This window comes from Mauremys reevesii, linkage group 7 (genome assembly GCF_016161935.1).
Source record: "Mauremys reevesii isolate NIE-2019 linkage group 7, ASM1616193v1, whole genome shotgun sequence".
NCBI classification, from domain to species: Eukaryota; Metazoa; Chordata; order Testudines; family Geoemydidae; genus Mauremys; species Mauremys reevesii.
This window is the reverse complement of record NC_052629.1, coordinates 12,893,803-12,919,238: the sequence shown is the minus strand read 5'-3', so window position 1 is coordinate 12,919,238 and position 25,436 is coordinate 12,893,803. Positions and strand designations below refer to the sequence as shown.

The window sequence follows — 25,436 nt, the reverse complement described above, 5'->3', positions numbered from 1 at the left end:
TAGTACAATATCTCCTTTTTCATAGTTATAGAATAGTATTAATTGTTGATTTATTTGTGTCCATATTTAAAACCCAATAAAATATTTAAATAAAAAATATATAGAAACCTACTATTGTTATACCACATTTATCAACAAAATTAAATGGCTAAGATATTAAACCCTGGAAATTAGGGTACAGAATAAACTAAATTATTTTTGCATTCCATTGTTCTTTACAAACTACAATATGGATTCGATCCTGCAAGGTGTGATCAGTGATTTCACTGGTGATTTCAGTGCAGATGAGGGCAATTAAGTAATTACAGCAGTTGCTCACTTCATAGCATTCTACACATACTAGACCTCAGCCTTAAAAACATGTCTTTTACCAACAAATTTGTTCTGGAAGTATGCAATTTTGGGATGGAAAGATAGCAAAGTTCAGAATAAACAGTAAGCGAAAATATTTTTGGGTTTTGTGTCCACTGAAACTCATGTAAGTGTTAGCTCTTGTATTCATCCCCCACGTCCCCAAATTCACTTAAAAAAAAAAAAGTGTCCCTGTGTGCTCCGACATATATCAGACAGATGTTGAGAAACTAACAAGACTTGTGCTTAACTTTTACATCAATCTCAATGCTTCTCTTTGTTCCATTTCAACCTCCTGCCTTCTTTGTATGTTATCTGTTTACACTGTAAATGCCCTGAAGCATAAATTATGTTGTCTTCATACCTGTATGTTACCTTCTTGGCACAATGTTGGTGCTATAAAACTAACAACTAGCAATGATACTTCAAAAGTTGCCAATAAAAAGTCAAGTTTTACCCAAAGTTACCACAATGTGGTATTCTGAAATCCAGTTACTTTGTACCCTAAGTGTAAGAAAATCATACAACATCTCAGATGCCACTGTGTGGTAATTGTGAGTAAGTGTTCACTTGTAATGTGGTATAACTGCTATAAATGGATACAGAATTAAAAAGGAAAGGAAAACTTCTCAAAAATATCACAAAAGATAATGTACTATATATAAATGTATAGTCAATGTTACAATTAATTGCTGAAAAAAAATGTTTACGACCATAGTCTCATCAGAAGAGGAACTGGAACTGCTCCCTGGAATCCTCTGGTAGCTTACTAGCAAACTGGGATATTGCTTGAAAAGTCATACTAAGACAGCAGAGCACTATGATTGGCAATGCAGAACTGCAGAGATGTTGTAGAATATTTTTTCTACCCATAAAGTCAAGCTTTTCGGCATCTTTATTCGTAGGGGTAACCTTAGCTCTGACCTGTCAGCTCCTCTCATTCCCTGCAGACACCACTAATGACCGAGGTGTGGGGTGTAAATAAAACTGCTCAACCCCAGGAGATGGAACCTGATCTTTTTGTTCCATTCGTGTAGCAATTAGTGGCATGGAGGAGGAATGGGTTTGCCGGATTGTTTTGGCTGGCAATAAGGAGGACGCCTGCACGGGAGACAAGAGAGAAAAAATCCTAGTACTGACTGTGATGTTTCTGTTGTGACAACTATGAATTTACTTGAATTGTGACCTGAACTGTGCAAAATATGTAAAAGTTCAGAAGATATGACAATAACCCATAACAAATTATGATGGGAAAAGACATGAAAGGGAGAGAAAATAACTGAATTCATCTAAACCAAAAAGGCCACGTTGCCATATTCAAAGACTGTATTAAAATTATGCTAGTTAAATAACAGAAGATGTGGAGCCAGAAGTTAATGAGCAAAAACTGGTAGTCAGAAAATTAGGCCTAACTGGTGGATAAAATAATGAAGGGCTGGACTGTTGCATCACTCTCTTTTTGGGTCTTTAGAAGAAAGAGTTTTGTGGGGAAAGGACAACAAGGAAAACAGATGGAAAGAACTGACAGAGGCTACTGGAGCAAGCATCACTATCATGGCTGCCATCCCCACCATTTCCTGGGACCCTGGACCTTCATCACCCTGATCCTGAGAGGTGACCTGACCAAAATAGGCCAGAGCGAGGGGGACCCAGATGACATCACCATACTTATCAGCTCCAGCTGGATCACAAACACCACCTGGGATAACAGTTATCATCATCTTTGATTCCATCTAAGTCAAGAGACAGTTAAACAAGGGGGCTTTACCTTCTAAGACTGGACTTTAACTACAACAGTAGCAAGGACATCTCCAAACCATCTCAACTAACTTCTCTTTTCCCAAAAAAGGACAGTTACCACCATCTTTGATACCATCTAAGAGATTGTCAAACAAAAAGGTTTTTTTTCCTTCTAAAAAACTGTCTATAGCTAAAGGAAAAGGGAACAAGAGATGTTAAAATGAAAACCTTATTTAATATTTTACATTCCAAATGCTTTAATTATTTTTCTTTCTTTTCTGTATCTTTAATAAAGGGTTAAAAAGATTTTTAACAACATGTTTGCCACGGTGCTAAGTAGGCTAAGGTCTTTGTATACCAAGCCCCATAGCTTGTTTAACGGACAGCAATTAACTTATGTTAACACCTTTAGCCCATATATTCCAACTAAGTTAATGCAATAGATCAATCAGTATTGGCAGGAGAAGGCTCCCTCCAGGAAGATCAACATGTCTGAGGGAGTGGCATAGCTGCAGGAACTAGGGGTGCTACCGTAGCTCCTGGCTTGAAGTAGTTTCCATTATATACAAGGTTTACTGTTTGGTTCAATGGTTCTCAACACCCCCACTATGCAAATTGTTCCAGAGCCCCTGGGGAGTGTTTTAGTAGATCTGGATATTGAAGACAAACTCCAAGCCATCCAAGAGGGCCACTGCAGGGACTGGAACAGTACTGGGCCCCAGGCACATCTGACCCGACCATCTCTAACAGATGTCTTCTTGGACTCACGCCGACAAGTGTGGGAACAGGAACAGAAAGAAGCTCTAGAATCTCGGTACCAGGATACCTGAAATTTTATCTCTGAATCTGACAAGGAGTCAGAATATTTCAAGAGCCAGGGTGGTATGGTACTGGGAGGGGTCCTCAGAGATTGCAATCTGGATATGTACCAATATGATGCCAGAGGAAGCATAACAGGTTTCTTAGCTGCTGGTATCAATTAGTATGGAGGACCTGGTTCTGGCCCAGAAAATAAGTCAGGAGTTGGCACGGGGGCTGAGGTGGCCAGTACTCTAATACAGTGCTCCAATGCCCAGGATCTCGACTGCTGCACTAAGCCTGGACAAGAGTCCTCAATCTGCAGAAAGGGGGAGGGCAGTACTAGGGTGACCGGCAGCAAATGTGAAAAATTGGGATGGGGATGGTGTGGTAATAGGAGCCTATATAAGAAAAGACCCAAAAATTGGGACTGTCCCTATAAAATCGGGACATCTGGTCACCCTAGGCAGTACTGTCAGGCACAGTAAATCTTTGCCCACTGCACAGGACTCCAGCATGATCAGCACTGATATGGGCTGTTGACTCACAGGAATTAAGGATGACTGTTCTGTCACAGCTGACAAAATAGCTGATCTTGATGGTTCCTGGAATTGATGGCTCGGGTCTGACCGTATAGGCTGGTACCAGGCAGCAGTGAACCAAAAGGCATGCTCTACCATAGGTCTTGGACTGGCCTTCTGTGGAGGAGTCCCAAGCTGGACTTCCAAAAACGAGACAACAACTTTTTCTTATGCTTCTGTGGTAAGGACTGATCAGAAGCCCTAGATTTAGAAGATGGTCCCAGTGATCAGGAACTCCTCCAGCATGGCTCTGCTAGTAAGGCTGGAGGAATCTCTGAGGAACTTCTCTTCAGTGACCAAGAGGGTTCTGAAGCTGGTCTCAGGGCTGCCTCCCTGAGAATGTATCAGAGGCACTCTTCTCTGTTTCTTTGTCCTAGTCTTGAACCCATGACAGATGGACTTAATCTGACCCTCACCCAGGCACTAAAGACAGTGCAAATGAATGTCTTTAACAAGCACAGACTTTCTGAAGCCCACACACAGCTTGAACCCCAGGGTCCTTGGCACTGGTTCTCCTGGTACTGGGCAGGGCCCAGAGGCCTTCTAAGTGAAACTCAAAGCAAGATTATAAGAAGTTAAAAGAAAACTAAAACCACAATGAAAATAATAAAGATTTTTAGTGTCAAGGGCAAAAGAGTAAAAGCTCACAAGAAACACTAATGCTCCAACCACAGAGGGTGAAAAGGAACCGAGAGACGCGCAGGGAAACTGCCCTTTATACCCTCATTTCACAGCATGAGTCGCTTCACAATTGGCAGGGCCACTGCCTGGGTACCGCTAGGAAAAGCTGTCTGGCATCAGTGCTGACGAGGCATGCAGACACCTACAGTGTAATGGACATACACAAGCACTCACAAAAAAGAACTTGTTCTTGCCTTCTGGACACACATACATACCAAAAGTGAACAATGCACATAGATAATAAGCACTAGCTAATTTCCTAAGATAAGCCATGATGTGCACAACATATCATTGACTAAGATTGGCCCTTCACACTTATTCTTTCCTTAACTGCCATCAGTAATGCCCGTGAATCTTTCAATAGTCCTATACACATTAACACAAATACACTGGAGTGAGCCACAGCACATTTTTCAATAGGTAGAATTCCATATTTTATATACACCAACATTTATTTATTTAAAAATAAATAGTGTACATGAAATAAAGACTAAATATGGAGATAATTTTATAGAAGTGGAAGCAAAAGACAGTGCTACATTGCATTAACTAGTTAGGGTAATTCTTTGGCATTATAATGCCCCAAATTATTATAATTTAACAAAAAATAGCTATAGAACCTTGGAAGTCTTATTAAAAAGCTCTCTCATATGTATTAAAAAAAATCACTAATGCTTGCATTGTATTACTGAATGTTCCCTCAAATAAAGAGACTATGATATTATTTTCCTTTCATACGCTAGTGGAAAAAGCCTTAAGCTATGGATGATGACAATAAGATAGTATTATGAATTTGGTTGCTTAAAAATAGATAAAAAGGGAGAAAAAATTCTTCTTGTAATGTTGCCAAATTGCCATAAGCTAGTGGCATTTAAAATACAGATTCTGCAGTCAAATCAAACTCACGCGTTTCTTAACATTTCCAACAAGCTGACCCGAGAGCAAACGTTCTGTCCTTTAAATGAAGCCAGTAATGCCCAGGGCAAATATTAAATTGGAGGAATAAAGTGTTCAGATAGAGAGCTTGATCTTGAAACAGCTCTGAGGTGAAAAACTCAAAGATCAGTTTGTGCATAGAACACACAAGCAGCATTAATAAATTACAGTAAACTTGAGGGACAGACTGATAAATAGAGGCATCAAGCTTACAAACAGAATATTAATTTAACTGAGGTACCTATTAAGCACATGTTTATGTGCTATCCTGAATCAGGGCCACATTGTACACAACACCAATATCAAAGCACGTGGAGCAAAATTTCACCCTGAACATATTTGGCACATAATTATATCATCATACCATGTGTAATTAATTTTAAATACTGTATAAGTACACCATGAATTATATTAATATATTTTTAAAAATCGAGTTGATATCTTCATCAGTATTGTAACTCCCTGAAACTGATCATTTTGCTGAATTAATTTATCACCATGAAGATTAATAGACATTATTAAGCCATCAACTGGAGACTAAAAATCACACAGCTGCCAATAGTCTTGATATGGCTGGGGCTCTGATATTTTAAATCTAACACTGAGAAGGACAGTCCTAGCCTCTCTCATTGCAGCACCACAGAAGTTTCTTTTAAACAGCAACATCAGCCTCCTGCCAATAAAGGACACACACACCAAGGTGATGGGCAGTACTCTCACACCTGTAAGACTGCTGGCTGAGTGCACTGCACAGTCAGTCTGATTGTCAGGACTTATCTCATCTACGCTTCATCACAGACACAAGCAGGAGTGGAAAATAATCCAGGCTGTGAGAGTGGCTAGAGGGGGCAGTCAGCCAGTGAGCCCCAAGCAGTAGCAACACTTCACAACAGCCATCCCGCCCCTTCTTTCTAATATGATGAGAAGACCACAGTTTACTAGTTCTTTGCAGCAGGTTTACAAATCCAGGATTCTCAGAAAGAAGAAAAATTCTCTCTGTGGGCGATCACCTTCCCCTGCTTAAAGCTGCACTGGGCAGAATAGTGTGGTGATGGTTCAAGATATGATCAATTGTGCTTCTGATGGAGTTACAGTTTCAGTCAACTGCACTGGAGACAACAGACAGAAATGCAGTCAGCTGTTCTTTGGGGGAAAGATGGGTGTGGGAAAATGGAGAAATAAGACTGTAAAAGGAAAGGGGGGGGACCCCATGCTGCCATCACCCTCTCTGCATGCCTATGCCAGAAAAGTGAAAGAGGAAGATACTGAGTGTGACTGAGCTCCTGTTGTCATCATCCTGAACAAATCATTATTAATATCTATATTACCGTAGCACCCAAAGGCCTTAACTAGGCTTGGCAGGATTCAACTTAAATCAATATATGTTGGTAAAGTCCACGTCACCTGACATCTGAAACTGACAACAACAAAAAATCACTCGGTAACAGTTGGCCAGAGTGCTTCCCCCAGCATTTTGTACCTGCAGGGATTGGGGTCACCAGCTCTGCAGCAGGACAAATTGCTCTCTGCCACCTTGCTCATTCACTCTTGTGACAGCAGGACTGCAAAGAGCTCCCTGCATAGCTGTAGAGCCAGTGACACCCCATCCCTGCAAGCATAAGCGGTAGGGAAGTATGTGGTCTTGGAAGGACAGAGCAGAGAAGGAGGACAAGCCCCCAGCCCTGGGGGTGGCCACCACATTGTTGTCTCAGCTGTCGCAGCCCCGCTCACTCAGTCACCAGCCAGGACTGTGGGAGCTGACCCTGGCAAGAACTATTCAACAGCACTGTATCACCAGAGGCTAGTCTTCCTCTGTGCAGTCCTGGCCGGAGGTCTCTGTTCCACTGGGCCACAACCACAGCCTCCCCTGCACCTGGTGCCCTGGGGTCTCTTGGTCCCTTCTGCCATGCTGGGAGTCCCCTGCAGCTCTGCTGTCGGTGCTGAGAACCTCCTGCAACGCCACTGTTTCTGCTACCCTAACCTTAACCCTCCCCATCACTTTCCAACTGTAAAAATAAATAAAAATTGAAAAAAATCTTGAAAATGAAAATGTATATTAATTTTTGAAATTAGAAAAAAAATGAAATTCTGCCAAGCCCAGCCTTAATCAACACCAAGGCCCCTGCATGCTGAACACTGTAGATACATAAAGGTGTGCATGTGCAAACACAGACCCTGCCCAAAGAGCTTACAGTCTAATTAGACAGGAGTTCTAGATCTCTGGGCCTTGATCCAACAAGGCAACTAGAAGTAGGGAGAGCCTGCTGAGGAATGAGAATTTGGTAGGATCTCCACAGGTTCCAAAAGGAGGCTGACACAGTTTCCATTAAATTCAAACTTCTGGATGTTTTTTTAAAATGACCAAACACCTTTTAAAGCCTAAAATTAACATACTAAATATTCTAAAATTAACCTGCCAGCAAACAATGTGCTTTGTCTACTAAATCTTCAGTTTCGATAGAAAATTATCCCTCTATTTTCTTTTTCTGAAAATTCCAGCATTGAAAATTATAAAATCATTACAACTTAAATATAAACGTGAATAAAGAAGTTATTGTAAATATCTCACTATTGTATATGCACTAACAACAATTTTATGTCATCTTGATCTTAGTTTACCATTGTCTTAATTCTACTTACCATGTCCTCGTATTAACTTCATATCTATAAAGGTCATCCACCAATCCATATTTATTGCCAGGCAATGCTTTGTATCCACCATGAACATAAATGGATTTTGTCATTTCATCATAGACACTAGTATGACCATATCCACCTTGCACAATTGCTCCTTTTGTTTCTGCCACAAGCCATGAATTTGATCCTGGAAGAGACATATGAGAGACATAAAATAATCTATACAATCTAATCTTGCAAGGACCTACTCCTGGGATAAGTGCTTACTTAACACCCAAAGAAATCAATCATAAAATCAGGGACTAACAGTTTATATCTTTGAAACCATGTAGAAGTGTTGGATATATTATGCATGTTTTTTCCAAGTTTTTAAATTGGCTTGGCTCATGTTAAAAATACCCCTATGTAAACATAAAACATTTAAAATCTATAATACAAGCAAGAAGAGATAGATAGATAGATAGATAGAATTTTTATAATGCAATAATCTGAAAGCTAGACACATACTTTCCCAACTGAAAAATAACTTTTGCATAAAATAAAAGTAATCTTTATTGCCTTTCATCAGCTTACAATACACACGCACAGTAATACATTTGGCATCATGTAATGTTTTGTTTGCTTGTGTGGCTATCACTTGTAAGCAGCAGCGGCATCTAAGATTAACTGTTGGGTCAGACAAATTTAGGCAGAGAAATTACAGCAATAATTACAGCCTTTTATTGGTGACAGAATGAGCTTCTAAAAAGAACTGGATCACAACTCATAATAAGCATTCCTCTAAGATCTAATTCCTATACATTCTGATAAATAGAAGGCCAACTGGCAATACCACTGTCTGGTAATTCCCAACAGTGCTACATATTCTACTTCCTTTCCTCAAAATTTTAAACACTCTTACTGTCATCACCCAATTCACCCTATGAAAACCTTCAATGTTCTACAGTGTTATTTTGGGGGTAAATTTGCTTTATAACAACCAGATTAAACTACAATTTATATTTAAAGGAACCCCATCAACCTGTATATCTAATTTTTTTAACTAAATATAGTTATCCACTATATTTATAAGCAACACCTACAATTATTAAAAGTGCAAGAAGCTGGCAACAAAAAGAAGCCCCCCCCCCCCATTTGTTTACTCTGTGCATTTGACTCTATTCTGTGTAACACCATTTCCACTGCTTTGTTGATGGCCAATTGAGCTTCCTGTCTCATGTACTAACATGATGACATAATTTATTTCACCCTTCAGGGGAGGCTCAGCTGTATGCTCTTTTCCTGACTCTCCACTCCAAATCTATGTTTACCAGTATCAACAGCAAACAAACTAAAGAGATGGTATGCAGGCATGTGCACAAAATGGAAGAACAACAAAAGCCTGAAAATATTTAGTGCTGTTGCTCTGCCTTATTTTTTAATAAGACCCTTATAAATATCTGCTTGGTATCTAAAGAAAATATAATTCAGTGCACTTTATTTAAGCCATCAATTCAGTCAGGCACATAAGTATGTACTCAAAGAATGTGAGTAAATCCATCCCTACTCAGTAAATAATTTAAGCACATAATTAACTTCAAGAATACATCATCCTATTGAAGTCAATGGGATTTCAGCACACGCTTAAACTTAAGTACACACTTTTGTGCTCGGATGAATTGATGCTTAGGCAGTATTCTATCAGAAGTATAGTTTGGTTTTTTTTAAATTAGTCAACTTCAGAACTTCAAGTTAACAGTATCCTTATAACAAAAACAAGAAGGTAACATTTATTGCAACATTCCAACGTTTATTATACTTGCATATTCAGATAAAAAAGTAATAGCATAGGGTAGTAATACAATAAACCCAATTAAACAAAATCTGGCAACAACCCTGATTTTAAAGTCATATAATGCAGTGTAACTGTAGAGGGGAAAATGTACATATATTTCATATCTGTTTCAAATACATTTGTCACAATATACAGTTATTTTCAGAATAATTATAATATTTTTTCTTTCAAATTAAGCATATTTTAATCAAAATTCTTCTTTGACTCCTTCCCCCAGTTACCAAGGTCTCTTTGATAGTGTGTCTTTTACCTTGTTTTAGAAAGCAGACACTTTAAAACCCTTTTTCCTAGAAAAATATAGTTCCACACCTATAACTTGGCTAACATTCTTTTTCCACTGATCATTTCAGATTACTTGCCATAACTAAATTTTAATAAAAGTACTAAGATTTTAACATCATATTTTGTTGTACTGCGCTGTGATAAAAATTATCACCAAAAAAACCTATTCATCAAATAAAACAACTTTTTATATGAGTAATAAAATACAATTCCTACGTCATCAGGACTAGCTTAATATTCAGATTGCTACAGTGAATTTAATCACTTTACTGCAGGCCTTAACTCATTTTTAAAAAAAATCAACAACTGTTGGCTTGATTATTGTTCTGAAACATAGGTCATATTATATTATTTGGTATTTTTGTTATAAGCCGACAATGCAGAAAGGACAGAACATATTTATAGGTCTGCAGACACAATAACTTCTCATGAAGTTTGCTAGCTAGAAATGGACAATTAGGGTTCAGAAGCTAATAAAGAGAGACTATTAAACGAATCCATCTGAATTTGCAACCATTGCTTGTTAGTTATTTATACAGGGTAAAACGGAGTTATTTGGGTTTAGACCCCATTGGGAGTTGGGCATCTGGGTGCTAAAGACAAGCACACTTCTGTGAGCTGTTTTCAGGTAAACCTGCAGCTTTGGGGCAGGTAATTCAAACTCTGGGTCTTCATTGAAGTAGACAAGAGTGTCTGGCTCGGCAAGACAGGGTGCTGAAGTCCTAAGCTGGCAGGGAAAACAGGGATAGAGGTAGTCTTGGCCCATCGGTTGGCAGCTCCCAGGGGGGTTTCTGTGATCCAACCCGTCACAGAGACAAAGTGGGGTTTGGGGTGGAGGCTGACAGCTTGCGATCCCCCCCCCCCATGTAATAACCTCACAACCCCCTGAGGGATCCTGACACCCAGTTTGAGAACCCCTGCCTTAAACGTTAACCTGAAAACAGCTCACAGAAGTGTGCTTGTCTTTAGCACCCAGATGCCCAACTCCCAATGGGGTCTAAACCCAAATAAATCCGTTTTACCCTGTATAAAGCTTAAACGTTAAGGCCGGGGTTTTCAAAAGAGCCTATGGGTGTTTTGAAAAGGGCCTACGAAAGGCAATGGGAGTTGGACACTTAACTCCCTTACACTCTTTTGAAAATCCCAGTCTAAAGTATGAAAGGTGTGGAAAGTTTTCCCCTATGTAGAGCAGAGGTTTGCAAATTTATAAGCCACAGTGGCTGCTATGCTATAGGTTATTTTGCCACAGTTACCAAATAATGGCATATACTGGCTCCAACTTAACTTAAAGGCTACATTAGAGTCCATTTTTCTCCTGTATCTCACCTAATACAGGTAGGCAGACTTATAGATGAAAAACAATATATTGTTGCCTGCCTGGTGGCAAACTACATCACTTTAAGCCCACTATACTTGAAATCCAAATTTCAGCACACACTTTTCAGACACTACCTTTTAAGCAAGTTAAATCTTTTGGGCAAAAGGCAGACACAATAAAATCAATTTCCATGGGATGGATGACAGCAGCTTTATTCTTATCCATCTTCGGTGAATTGGCTGTCACTAAGGCCAGGTCTACACAGGGGGGTGGGGGTGAGCTAAGTCTGTCTAAGTTACGCAACTTCAGCTACGAAAATAGCGTAGCTGAAGTCAACGTACTTAGAGTTACTTAATGTGGTGTCTTCACTGCGGTAGGTAGACTGCTGATGCTCCCCAGTCAACTCCGCCTATGTTTCTCGCTCTGGTGGAGTTCCGGAGTCGACAGAAGAGCATTTGGCAGTCGATTTATTGCGTCTTCACTAGACACAATAAATCAACTCCCACTGGATCAATCGCTCCAGAGGTAAGTGTCGATATACCCCCAAGTCCAAGTACACATTATGAACTGAATTCCCTGCACCGGTACTAACACAGATTTCTTTACTATTAGCTGTCGGACCAACTCTTGGAACAGAGCAAGAGCCTTCTGAATGGAAGACAACACTGCCTCGAAAGAGCATCCTTTGAGAAACCAGTTGTTGAGGTACAGGAGGATAAGAATCACTTCCTGGAGAAAGCTAGTGGCCACTACCGCAAGAACCTTTGAGAACACCCTTGGAGCCAAAGAGAGACTGAAGAGAAGCACTCTGACCTGGAAATGATCTTGGCCTACAGCAAATCGTAGGTATTTCCCAGGTATCTGGCTATATGGAAGTAGGCATATTGGAGGACAAGGGACAAAAAACAATCCTTTTCCTCTAGAGGAGGAATTATAATTACGAGAGTTACCATCCTGAATTTTGGGGATTTCACAAACTTGTTTGGCTGTCTTAGATCTAAGACTGTCCTCCAACCTCCATCGTTCTTCAGTAGAATCCTTTGCCCCTACAAAGGGAAGGAACCAATTCTATCATTCCTAGCCAGAGGAGAAAGTCCACCACTTGCCTTAGTAGAAACTCATGAGAGGAGTAATGGTGTAACCTGAAGTTATGACCTCCAATACTCATTGGTCCCTGATGATTCACTTTAAAGTCTGGTGGAAATAGACAATGTGGTCCCCCAAGGGAAGGAGGTGGGCTAAAGGGTGCAACTGTAAAATCAGAGGAACAGGAGCATTCGAACCCTTAGCCAACCCATCAAAACTGCTGTTTAGATTATGCCTGTGTGATCACAGAGGGTGGTTGGGCGACCCTCATCTTCTGAAATCTCTGTCTCTTTCTGGGGATTATGGGGGTCTTTTGTACCCTAAGAACTGAGCAGGGCACAATTACTGGGCAGTCTGTGCTCTACTGAAATGCTTCTTGCTCGTAGGTATATAAATGCCAAAGAAACATAGGATGGCCCTGGAGTCCTTACGCGAGTGCAGGGAGTCATTCATAGTCTCCAAGAAGAGTTTGTGATCAAAAGGGAGGTCCTCTATTGTATTTTGGACCTCTCTCAGTTATGCTCTGAGTTTAACTACCACCATAGAGATGGACCTGGCAGCAATATCTAAGGATGCATGAAGAGCTGTTCTGGCCAATAGCTGACCCTCAGCAACAGTAGATTGGAATTGTTCCCTGAAATCCTGTGGCAGATGTTTAATAAAAGCTGCCAGCCTGCTACAATTAGTAAAGTTATAATTAGCCATGGCTGCCTGATAATTCGCAATCTGAAATGGCAAGTCTGCTGACATGTAAAACTTTTGTCCAAGGAGGTTCACTCATTTTTGGTGCTTTTCATCGGGGTTAGCCCCTAAAAAGTGCGGTTTACCCTGCTCATTCACTAAATCCACCATGAGGGAGTTGGTGGGGAGGGAAAAACAAAAAGTCACAGTCCTTCTGGGACACATCACACTTGTCGTCAGCCCTTCTGCACATTGGTGGAATAGTGGCTGGTATCTGCCTTTCCATTTTAGCCAGATCCAACAGAGCCTCATTGATAGGTAGCACCACTTGAGTTACTTGCATTGGTACCAATGACTGAGTTAAGGCGCATGACTGCACCAATGGCAGAGCAGAATGCTTCAGTGTCAATGACAGGGCCAGGCTAGATGGTACCTTGTGCTTCCCCTTACTAGTGGAGGGTACAGATGCTCTATAGCAGCCATGTTTTCTCTCTCCTTAGAGCTCTGGGCTTTGCAGGCCCACCCATACCTTTGCAGACCAAGGATGCAACCTGGTCTTTTCTGGAGCTGGCTCAGTAAAGAGTCCAACCTCTTCTTTTTCAGGAGTCTTCCCAGAGTGTTCCAAATGTTTACCCTTCTTATGGGAAGCAGAGTTAGATGGGATGCTGGGTCTACCTGGGGACAGATGTACAGAGGGAGTGTGTGGGGAGGGGGTATCTCCAGACATAGCTCAAAGAGTGGAATGTTCCATTGCCAACAGTCTGAGCTTTATATCCCTGTTTTTCCTAGCCTTGGTTTTAAGGGCTAAACAAAGGGAGCACTTTTGGGAAATATGGGACTCTCCCATTCAACAGACACAGTTGGAGTGTCTGTTGCTCACTGGTATTGCCTCTCAACAGGAGAGACAACATTTGCTGCCTGGGGAACCAGGCATACCCCACCAGGATAAGACAAACTCCCAGGGGAAAAAAAGAGAGGGAAAAACAGCCCTGTCACCTAAATTAACTAATTATGCTAATAACAACACTAAACTAAACTAACTTCACAGAAGGAAAGAGAAAGGCCAAATACGCTCAAGCTGGAGATGCTAATGTTAAGTCTGGGGCCGAGGCAGTAGAGAAGGAACTGAGGATAGTTGTCTACATCTTTCCTAAAGTATGATGCCCAGAATTGGACACCTCACAAGTGCCAAGTAGACCAGGACAATTACCTCCTGTATGTTATATACAATACTCCCATTAATATACCTCAATCAATATTAGCCTGTTTTACAACTGCATGACACTGATGACTTGTATTCAAATTTGTGATCCCCGATCCTTTTCAACAGTGCTACCACCTAGCCAGTTATTCACCATTTTGTAGTTGTACATTTGATTTTTCCTTCTGAAGTGAAGTACTTTGCACTTTATTGAATTTCATCTTGTTGATTTCAGACCAATTTTCTAATTTGTCAAGGTCATTTTGAATTCTAAACCTGTCCTCCAAAGTGCCAGCAACCCCTTCCAGTTTGGTGTCATCTTCAAATATTGTAAGTATACTCTCCACTCAACTATTCATTAGATTCACCCTCCCAGATTGACAGTGAACCATTGATAACTATTCTTGCAGGACTTTCAACCAATTGTGACAAACCATGTTGGCAATTACTTATAACATGACCTTTTCATGTTCTCTGTATGTATAGATATCTCCTCACTATATGTTCCATTCTATGCGCCTGATTAAGTGGGCTGTAGCCCACGAAAGCTTATGCTCAAATAAATTTGTTAGTCTCTAAGGTGCCGCAAGTACTCCTGTTCTTTTTATCTCTTAGATTTTCCTCCCAACAGGGCCTTACCTACCAGTTCTCTGAGTTTGTTAAAGTCTTCTTTTTTGAAGGAGAATCCCTTCAATCTAAAAAGCAGAAGGCAATCTGTTATCAATCCAAACAAATCTCTGTCATTTTTAAATAACTCCAGAAGAGACTTATTCAGAAATTTCCTTACACATAAAGAGCTTTTTTAAACTTTAGCTAAAGCAAAACACGGATATTATATTCACCTTGAGACTCACATTGAGATTCTTAGAAAGTTTATGAGGTATCACTAACCTAAAGCGAAATAAATTTCCCTGTGGACTAGCCCAGAAAAGCTTTATGGTGCAAGTTAGTAAAACCATCCATACAAAACTCCCCTCCTGAGATTTATAGGTTCCCAAAAAGCCATAACTCTAAGAATAGCAAGAAAGGGCAAAAGGAAGCTCCTTTGCTCCTGCAATGAGTCCAAAGGCAATCACATCACCTCCAGAGCAAAGACCTATTCCCACAATGAAAATCTGAGTACACAAAACATCATGATTTTTAAACAGATAATTTATTCTATTTGAACAGAAATTACTTTTTTCTCGGGTATAGCTAATTTTACTTTATCCTGCACAGGGGCATGTGCAGGAATTAAAATTTGACTGCTTTTGGAAGTGCACTTTCTGTGCCCCCACCATAGCCCTCAAGGAGCTCGGTCTCTCTGCTGTGGCCTCAGGACTGGAGGAGTTTTGTGCCCTAGCCGATTATTGCAGGGGGGGAGCCCTCCCCTGCTTGCCGCTCCCTCTTGTGCACATCCCTGATTCTAAGGAGGGAACTCAAGCAGGGAGGATTGGTGTGTTTTTCTGAGAAAGAGTGAGATTGCATGCATACTTTATATCACCCTGATTTGTGATCAACAGCTGCACAGTACAGTGCTCAAATAAGAAGCCAAGGGAGTCCCCAGATAACACCAATTATGAAGCACATGCTAAAGTCAGTATCTAGACTTTTGAATGGTTCCTGGTCCAAAGCCTTTATAGAAAGATCCAGAGGGATAGAAATTGGGTCACTAAGAGTTTAACTGAAGATGGTCTAATTGAGGTAAATTTTATATCAGACCTGTTTATTTTAGTGTGAGTGTGGCAAGTGGTTGGAAAAGAGTTTATGTTAAAACTACCAAGAGCCAGTGTCTGAACAGAATATAGCATCCACCCATAGGTGCTGGAACTAGGGGTGCTGCTGCACTCCCTGGCTTGAAGTAGCGATAACCAATTACACAGTTTCTGCCTTCAGCACCCCCATTCTAAAAACTGTTTCAATACCACGGCATCCACCCATCAGTGAAAGCAGCACAATGTCAAATTCTAGAGTAGTCTGAATATTGGAAATGGGCAGAGAGAGGAAAAGGTATATTATATTTTCTTTTTACAAGGTCAGAAGCCTTTCTTTGTAACCAATTTCCTTTCTGAACATGACATAAGAGGGTTCTACATAAATACATCTATCACTTGCCATACCTTCTAACTTTGGAGCCTGCAGCTTCTGAGTTCCAAAAAGCAAGTCATGCTTAGTGCAAATCATCATCTGAAAATTCATGGTTAAAAATGATTTCAATGCTGCAAAGCGATAGATAAATGTTGAAATTGCCAAGGAACTGGGGAAAAATTGCCACAGAATTCATTAACTGATGGTGGGGGACAAAAATAAGAGGTACTAAAGTGAAACAAAACACGAGAGTTATCTGCTGAAACTGAACAATTACAGCATACAGGGCAGATCCTAAAAACCACTGCTTGTGTGAATAACCCTTCCTCAGACAAGTAGTCTCATTGCTGTCGATGGGTTTTTATATGAAGACCTTATATTGCTACAACTCTACATTATTTTTTAATTCAATAATGGAATATATTTTCTATGAAAACGCCCACTTTCCCATTAATATTTTCTATAATTGGCAGACAAGCTAATATCTCTGAAAGGAAACTTATGAAGTTGAGATTAATTCTGAACCATAATAACTGGCAGCAGTGCAAAATATATTTCTCCCCCACTCAGAGTTTATGACCATGGATTCAAGGTGTTTTTAAAAACACTTGCTTAGTTGTAGATAGCAATCTGTTTTACTAATCCTCTACAAATATAGCCCTAACATAGTAAAGAAACTGTAAAATGGAAAGAAATCATGAATTTTAGCTCTAATACCAGCAATAAATTATCCAATAAACACTGAAACTTTCATTCACATTGCTAAGTGAGGCAAGAGGACCTCACTACTACCACTTCATAATCAAACCAAACAACAACAAATCATAGTTACTTTAAGATTTTCAAAGCATGGAGTTTGGTACTTCTTCTCTGACCTTAATACTTAGACTAGATATACTATATTCAAGGTACTGTTAAACATTAATGATCATGCAGAAAACTACAGTAATTATCATGATTTATGTTTCTTATTTTACTTTGTGTTTTTCTTAAAACAGGTCTTCAATAAAAGGCATTCATTCTTGGAAGTTTTTTCAATGGACGTTGCCTTCTATAATTCAGTGTTATAGAGTAACTAGTGACTATTACTATTTTATGCAAACAAATAGTCAAGATTTAGGAGGCAATTAAAATTGACTAGCCGTGTCTTGTCTTGTGATGATCTAGTAAGCATCCCTGATTCAAATTCAAAGAAATGTAGGGGAACACCTAGCTTGGAAGATAGAGACTGCAATTTTAGGATAGTCTTAAGCAGCTGCGTCAGAAATATCAACATGGATAGACTATATTGTGGTAGTCTTCCTCTCATTCTCATTCCCTTCTGGACATATTCGATATTGCTAGAAAAGATGTCAATATGGTCCTCAGAAATCATGCCAGGAATATAGTGGAAGCATTCTGTCACTGTAATGTAGACAGCTTTGTGCATAGGAAACACAATTAAGCAAAACAGTTAAGCTCATGCTTAAACTTTAAGCATGTGAGCAATCTCACTGAAGTAAAAAAGACTAGTTCGGTGCTTGAAGTTAAGCATGTGACACCTTAGTGCTAGATGAAGCCAAAACTTAAGTCCTGCATTAACTATGCATTATTAAACTAAAACTATGCTTGTGATCCACTGAAAACTGGTGAACTATTTCAAATTGGCCAAGCACAACAGAAGACTTATTCCCTACCCAAAACAGCTTACCTAAATTTATGCAGTTATGTACTCAGTGTCTCTCTCTCTCTCTTTTTCTCACACACACACACACACATGAAATGAGACAAAATTCAAAGAAATTGTCCCAATATAAAAATACCACTTTGAACCTTTACATGTCTGAAGCTGCTGGTAAAAGTTCTTAACACTTTCAATCTAGTAACCACAAACATTACTGTGACTGTCTTGTTAAAAGAATTGTTAGGGATTCAGTTGAGTACCATAGAAAACAAGGAAGGAAGAATGTGAAGCAAGATTCTTCACATTCCTGTTTTCATTAAATAATTAATGTGCACATTAATTAGCTTTATTCTTTAAGATCATCATAAGGGGCATTTTAATATGTTATTCTAACTATTAAAAGAAAATGTTATGTGAAGTCTATAAAATAAAATATTAAGTTATTTAGCATTATCTTATATTTGTTTATACTTAGAAGGGAACAAGTTTCTGTGTCTAAAATATAAAATAATCCAGAAGCAGAGCTAGATTTAGTGAAACAACAACAGAAGTTGCAGTGATTTATAGAAAATAAAATCAATCACAACTTCTATGGTAACTGCATTATACTCTTTACAATTATACTGTAAGTAATATTAATCAGAATAGTTATTAAATGTTGAAATTAAGAATGGGAAATACTACAGTAACATTAATTCTTGCAAGGGCAAAAATTTCAAGATTGTTAAGGTGATTATTGTATACTGTGCTACTTATTAAACCTTCTTTTCAATAAACTTATGTCTGAGAAAATGATGATAAACCTTACACATCATCATAACTCAATACATGTAAAATTGCTAATTCTTACCCTTGCCTTACTTTGAGTACCCCAACCATGACTGTGATCACACCCAGTCTACTCCAATATTCCCAAAATAGGAACCAAACTCAACCAATTTAAAAAACAAACAAACTGATTTTACATAAGTTAAAAGGAAAAGGAGCTACTTAGATCAAAAATTAAAGAAGAACAGCATAAGAGCTTTTTGAGCTTGCCAAATATATTTTATTCTTCTAAACCTAACAAGTTCATGATTGGTTAAAAATCAAGAAATGAAGCATCAATATAGGGCAAAAAGAAAGTATTTAAAAGAACTCACTGATATAGTACTCTTGCACACTGCTTGTGTAACCATACACTGCAGAGTATCCAAAAATGATGATCATGACAACATCTCTGCTGTCCAACTCTACTATATGCGCTGAGTGACCCTCCACAGCATACTGTTGGCCATGTACAAGTATTGCAGGAATTTTGGTACTCCATGTTTGACTGTTTATGTTGAATATCCACAGCTCATCAGTGACATTCCCATTATTTGTTTCAATTTTGCCTCCATACATGTAGATGTCTTCCTATTAAAATTAGAGAAAAAAAGTGAAGTTAAAGAAGATCACATCCAAACTGCAATATTGCTACACCGTATAAAAGAACATAAGTGAACAACCTCTTATAAATACTTAAACACAGACTATGTTCATCAGCTAATTATCAGCCCTGCTTCCAGACACAGCCTCTTGAGCTAAAGCAACAATGATGTTAAAAAGAATAGTTCACCAGAACTAACCCTAATAAAGTGAAAAAATAAGACAAAAGTCAATTCCAAATATGGATATTTCAAGGACAAATTTTAAAGTTCTAGGCACTTTTCACACTCATTAAGTGACTCCTTTTTGAAATGTGTACAGAGATTCCAACTCTCTTTCCTATCCCCTGCAGCATAATTTAAAGCTATGGCTACACTACAACCTGGGGGTTTGATTCATAGTTCCCATGGACATACTCATGCTAATTCTCATCTGAGCTAACATACTAAAAATAGTAATGTAGCTGCAATAGCACAGGCAGTGGCAGCAGAAGTACAGGTTAGCTGCCCTGAGTACGTAACCCTGGGGTTCAGGCAGGTTTGTATTTGGGACAGCTAGCCTATGCCACTACTGCCACTGCCTGCACTACTGCAGCCACTCCACTATTTTTTGGCATGCTAGTCAGACGTTCACTGGAGAGTCACATCTGAGTTAAGGTTGTTGGGGAAGTTAATGTTGGTTTAACTGGTGATCTTTCTGACTTGAGCTATTTCAGTGCTAACTGGATGATTTTTTTTGAGACATACATTTTTACAGATGCTAAGTAAATATCTTCATATCAGAGACAAATTCAGAACGTAAGTACAAATCTTTAAAAACCTTTGTGAAATGAAAGTATGTATTACAGATCATTAGCCTTTATTTGCAAATACTATATATTAACATTTCAATTTTTCACTACAAGTTGTTATATTATTTATTCAGAACAAAACATACACAGCTCAAATCAACCACTGTTAGAGAGTTTGTGAACTGTCTAACCATCAGTAATAATTAAACTGAATTTAGGTCTAATCAGTAAACATTTATAACCCAATAAGAAGGGAAAAAAAGGATTGCTGTAACATTTGTGGTCAGGATTTCCTATCAAGATACTACAAAATCAGGTTTTCAAAATTACATATTATTCCCATGAAGACTGATTTACAACTCAGTGTAAAACAGCAAAGGAAAGAAAAGCTTTAAAAAAACAAATGTCCAGTGCATAATCATCTAAGGAAATAATGCTGATTACACCTTTTTGGGAATTGAGAAGAAATCCTTGTCAGTTTCCAAATTACATAGGTTTATTGCACAGTATGAAGAACTATCAGATTGAAAATAGATTTTTCTATAATGGATTACATTTATGTAAAAGCTTATCCTCCCATTTTCCTGTTTGCACCACCAAGCCCCATTCTGTCCTCTCTCACACATTTTGGTAAATATTGGATAATATATTTATAAAAATTCTAAAAATAAATGCACAGCTTCAACAAAACTGAACCAAAGCATGCCACAAACCAAAAAATTCAAAATCATAGAATCATAGAAGATTAGGTTTGCAAGAGACCTCAGGAGGTCATCTAGTCCAACCCCCTGCTCAAAGCAGGACCAAAAATGCCCAGTAATTCTTATTTGGAGAATATCCTGGCTTCCCAAACAGTAGGTGTTAAATGTTAATGATGAATTTTAAAAAAACGACCCCCCCCACACACACACACAGGGCATGGAAAAAACAGTTATCTACCTTTCAAAACTACTGTTCTTTGAGATGTGTTGCTCATGTCCATTCCATTCTAGGTGTGTGCACGCCCACATGCACAGTTGTCGGAGACTTTTGCCTTAGCAGTATCCATGGGGCCATCTGTGGCACCCCCTTGAGTGCCGCGCTCATGGATCGATATATCAGGAGCCACCAGCCCTATGCCCTCTCAGTTGCTTCTTGCTGGCAACTCCGACAGAGGGGTAGGAGGGCAGGTAATGGAATGGACTTGAGCAATACATCTCTAAGAACAACAGTTAAAAAGGTTACCTGCCTTTCGTTTCTTCTTTGAGTGCTTGTTCATACCGATTCCATTCTAGGTGACTCACAAGCAGTATCCCTAGAGGTGGGCTTGAAGTTCACAGATGTATGGCGTTCGCTCGGGCTTGCTGTGTAAGCTCATAGTGAGACGCGAACATATGTACGGAGACCAGATATCAGCCCTGCAGATATCTGAAACTGGCACATGGGCCAGGAATGCTGCTGCTGAGGCTTGTGCTCTAGTTGAGTGGATGGTTACAATTGCTAAGGGAGGCACCTTTGCCTGATGATAGCAGAATCAGATGCAGGCTGTGATCCAAGATGAAATTCTCTCTTTCTGCCACCACAACAAACAACTGTGTCAACTTACGAAATGGCTTGGTTCTCTCGATGCAGAAGGCTAGCGCTCTCTTGACATCCAGGGAGTGCAACCTACATTCCTCTTCAGACTTATCAGGCTTTGGGCACTAGACTGGCAAGAATATGTCCTGGCTTGTGTGAAATTGCCAAACCACCTTGGGCAGAAAAGCTGGATGTGGCTGCAACTGGACCTCGTCCTTGAAGAACACCATATCGGGTGGCTCCAATGTAAGCACCTTAATCTCAGAGATCTTTGGGCAGAAGTTATCGCCACTAGGAATGACACCTTTCAGGAGAGCAGAAGAAGGGAACAGGACACCAAGGGCTCAAAGGGAGCTTTCATGAGCTGTGCGAGTACCAGATTCAGGCCCCACAGAGGGACTGGATCCTGGACTTGAGGGTAGAGCTGCTCCAGACCTTTTAAGAACCAGACCGTCATGTTATGAATGAAGACTGATCTGCCTTGGAATGGAGGGTGAAAGACTGACATAGCAGTCAACTGGACCTTAACTGACGAAAGGGATGAACTCTGGAGCTTGAGATGCATACAGTAGTCCAGGATCAGCTGTAGCAAGGTCAACTCAGGCCTAATGTCTTGGGCTGAGACCCAGCATGTGAATAGTTTCCATTTGGCCAGGTAGGTTGCTCTAGTGGAGGACTTTTTACTCTCCAGTAGGACCTGTTGGACATCGGGATGGAGAGACCACTCATGGCGAGATGAAATGGTTCTGCTGAGGTGATCTGGCAATATGTTCCTGGTTTCAGGGAGGAGTACTGCCACAAGATTAATGGTATGCTGCACACAAAAGTCCCATAGTCTGAGGGCTTCCTGGCAGAGGGCTGATGACCTGGCTCCACCCTGCTTATTGATATAAAGCTTCGTGGTGGTGTTGTCTGTCAGGACTTGAACCACTTTGCCTTGTGACTGGGACCAAAAAGCCAGGCAGGCCAGGTGAACCGCCCTGAGCTCCCTGACATTTATGTGGAAGGAGCAGTCAACTCCCGACCAGTGGCCCTCTGTACTGAGCTCGCCCAGGTGGGCTTCCCCAGCTTAGCTCCAAGGCATCGGACACCAAAGTCCATGACAGGGCCATGAAGGAGACTCCCTGCAACACCGATGCGGGGTCCAGCCACCATGCCAGGTCCAGGTTGTGCCTGTTGGATGTAGACCGACGCCAACCACATCTGCAGTGGCTGGAGGTGATGCTGGGCATGACAGACAAGTACAAGTAGCCATGAGCCCAAGTAGCCTTAGGCAAGTGCGGACAGTTGTGAGCGGGTGGCCTCTCACAGGGGAGATTACATCCAACATGGCTAGGAAACAGGTCTCCGTAAGGAATGCCCTGACCCACGGAGAATCGAGAACCACCCCGATATCCATTGCACTGGCACAAGGGTCGATTTCTTTTCGTTCAAATAACAGGCCCAGGTCGCAGCATATAGACCACAGCGGATTGAGGCCGCTCTGCACGTGATCCCATGATCTGCCCTTGATGAGCCAATCGTCGAGATAAGGATAGACCTGGACTCCCCCCCCCCCCCCCGCCTCAGGTAAGTGGCTACAGAGGCCATGCATTTTGTAAAGACCTGCAGGGGTGAGGAGAGGCCAAAGGGGAGCACCAAGAACTGGAAATGGCACTGGCCCACCATAAAATGGAGACACTGTGCCTTTGGAAAACAGAGATATGGAAATAAGCATCTTTCATGTCAAGAGCGGCATACCAGTCTCCCAGATCCAGGGAGGGAATGATGAAAGCCTGGGATGTCCAAAACTTCAACTTCTTGAGGCACTTGTTGAGTCGTCGCAAGTCCAGAACAGGACATAGGCCCCCTTTTGCCTTCAGGATCAGGAAATAGTGGGAGTAGAAACCTTTCCCTCTCATTTTCTGAGGGACCTCCTCCACTGACCCCAGTTATAGGAGGCTATTTACCTCCTGAACGAGGAGTTGCTCATGAGAAGGGACCCTGAAGAGGGACGGGGAAGAGGGAGGATAGCTAAAAACTGAAGGATGTAGCTCAGTGACAATTTCTAGCACCAACTGTCTGAGGTGACTCTCGACCAGACCAAATGGTAGGGATGGAGATGATTAAGGAAAAGATAGGGCAGATCCAGGGAGGCGACTGAGGCGTCGCTCTCGAGCATACCCTCAAAACAGCCACTTCTGGCCCCTGTTGTGCTTCGCCGGACCAGGCTGTGCAGGCGAGCAGGAGGAGGAAAGGTGGCAGTGACTGAACCCAGTATCCCTTCTCCTCGTAGATCCCTGCCGAGACTGCTAAGGCATTAGCAGAGGGTGCAGCAGGGGCAGCCAGAACAGGTTCCTCTCAGACTGAGGCGTATTCATCCCCAGGGAGCGGATGGTGGTCTGAGTGTCCTTCAGACCGTGCAACCTCATGTCCGTCTGATCGGAAAACAGCCCAACTCCATCAAAGGAAGATCTTGTATGGAGGACTGCATCTCCTGGGACAGGCCGGCGGTCTGAGGCCAGGAGCTGTGCCTCATGACCACCACTAAGGAGACCACCCTGGCAGCCAAATTGGCTGCATCCCAGGGCAATTGGAGGGAGCACCGAGCTGCTGCAGTACCTTGCTCCACAAGACCCCCGAACTCTTAGGCCACCTCCTGGGACATGGAGTCCTTCAACTTGTGGAGGGAGTCCCACAGGTTAAAATTATAACGCCCCAAAAGAGCTTGGTGGTTCACTACCCAGAACTGGAGACTTGCTGTGGAAAAATTTTTAATTCCAGAAAGGTCCAGTCTCTTGGCCTCCTTATTCTTGGGGGTGGAACTGACAAGCCCCTGTTTGTCCTTTTTGTTGGCCACCAACACAACCAATGACCCCAGGGGTGAGTGGGTATATAAGTATTCGAACCTGTTGGTGAGGACAAAATACCTTTTCTTGGCCCTCTTGGCAGTGGGCAGGATAGAGGATGGGGTTTGCCAGAGACCTTTGGAAATGTCCAGGACCCCTTCATGCACCACAAGTGCAACACGTGCGGGGATGGACGCAGAGAGCACATTGAACAACATGTCCGGTTGATCCCCCATCTCTTCCACCTTGAGGCCTTAAGTTGGTGGCCACCCATCAGAGCAGGGCTTGGTACTCCTTAAAATCATCTGGTGGGCTAGCACGGGAGGGCCCCGCCACTACCTCATCTGGAAAGGAGGACGACGACTGAACCACCAGGTGAGGGCCTGGGGCATCATCCCCCACAGGGGAAGGGGGTCTCAGGGTGGGACCCTGTTCCTCCACCACAGCACCCGCCAACACATCCTGCACTGAGCCTGGTGCCGTCGGTGACAACTGGGGTTTGTCTGACGCAGCGACTGAAGACCAGTGAGAAGGGGCATTGGCATAACTGGCACACCCCAGGCATTCCAGTAATGCCATTGTGCTGGCTACTGGCCCTGCTGCCAGGTCGGCATCACTGCGGCAGATGCACCCTCTGGAGCCCAATCGCGATGATGCTGCCTCAGCGAGGGACTGAACTCCCTCTCCATGCCAGAGAAATCCTCTTCTGGTGACCAGAGTAGGGCCGTCGACGCCTGGGTCTGGCAGCTAACTGTCGGCGTGGGTGACCGGGAGTGGTGCCGTGTTGGGGAGCATCCCCGAGGTCTCAGAGACAGTGACCGTCAGCGCAAAGACAAGCAGTGCTGACTTTAAGACGACCGGCGCCTCCCTCTGGGTGAGGCCCAGTGCAAGAGAGTGCGCTACACACCAAAGCCAAAGTGCATTAAAAAGGAACCAAGAAGGCGTAAGGCCGGTGGTACCTGATGTAACAACATATGACCGCAGCACTCAAGGGG

At 41.5% G+C, this 25,436-nt stretch overlaps 1 protein-coding gene across 30 annotated transcripts in view; it reads right to left on the bottom strand.

Annotated features, from left to right (window-relative positions):
• ATRNL1 (attractin like 1) overlaps positions 1-25,436 on the bottom strand; it is a 1,032,651-nt gene that overhangs the window by 781,245 nt on the left and 225,970 nt on the right. For all 30 annotated transcript variants that reach the window (XM_039547653.1, XM_039547651.1, XM_039547655.1 and 27 more), the window contains 2 exons: positions 18,999-19,254; positions 7,728-7,911 (listed from right to left, as the gene is read on the bottom strand). In XM_039547653.1, coding sequence (XP_039403587.1) covers positions 7,728-7,911; positions 18,999-19,254 — 440 coding nt within the window. The remainder of the gene's footprint in view (positions 1-7,727; positions 7,912-18,998; positions 19,255-25,436) is intronic.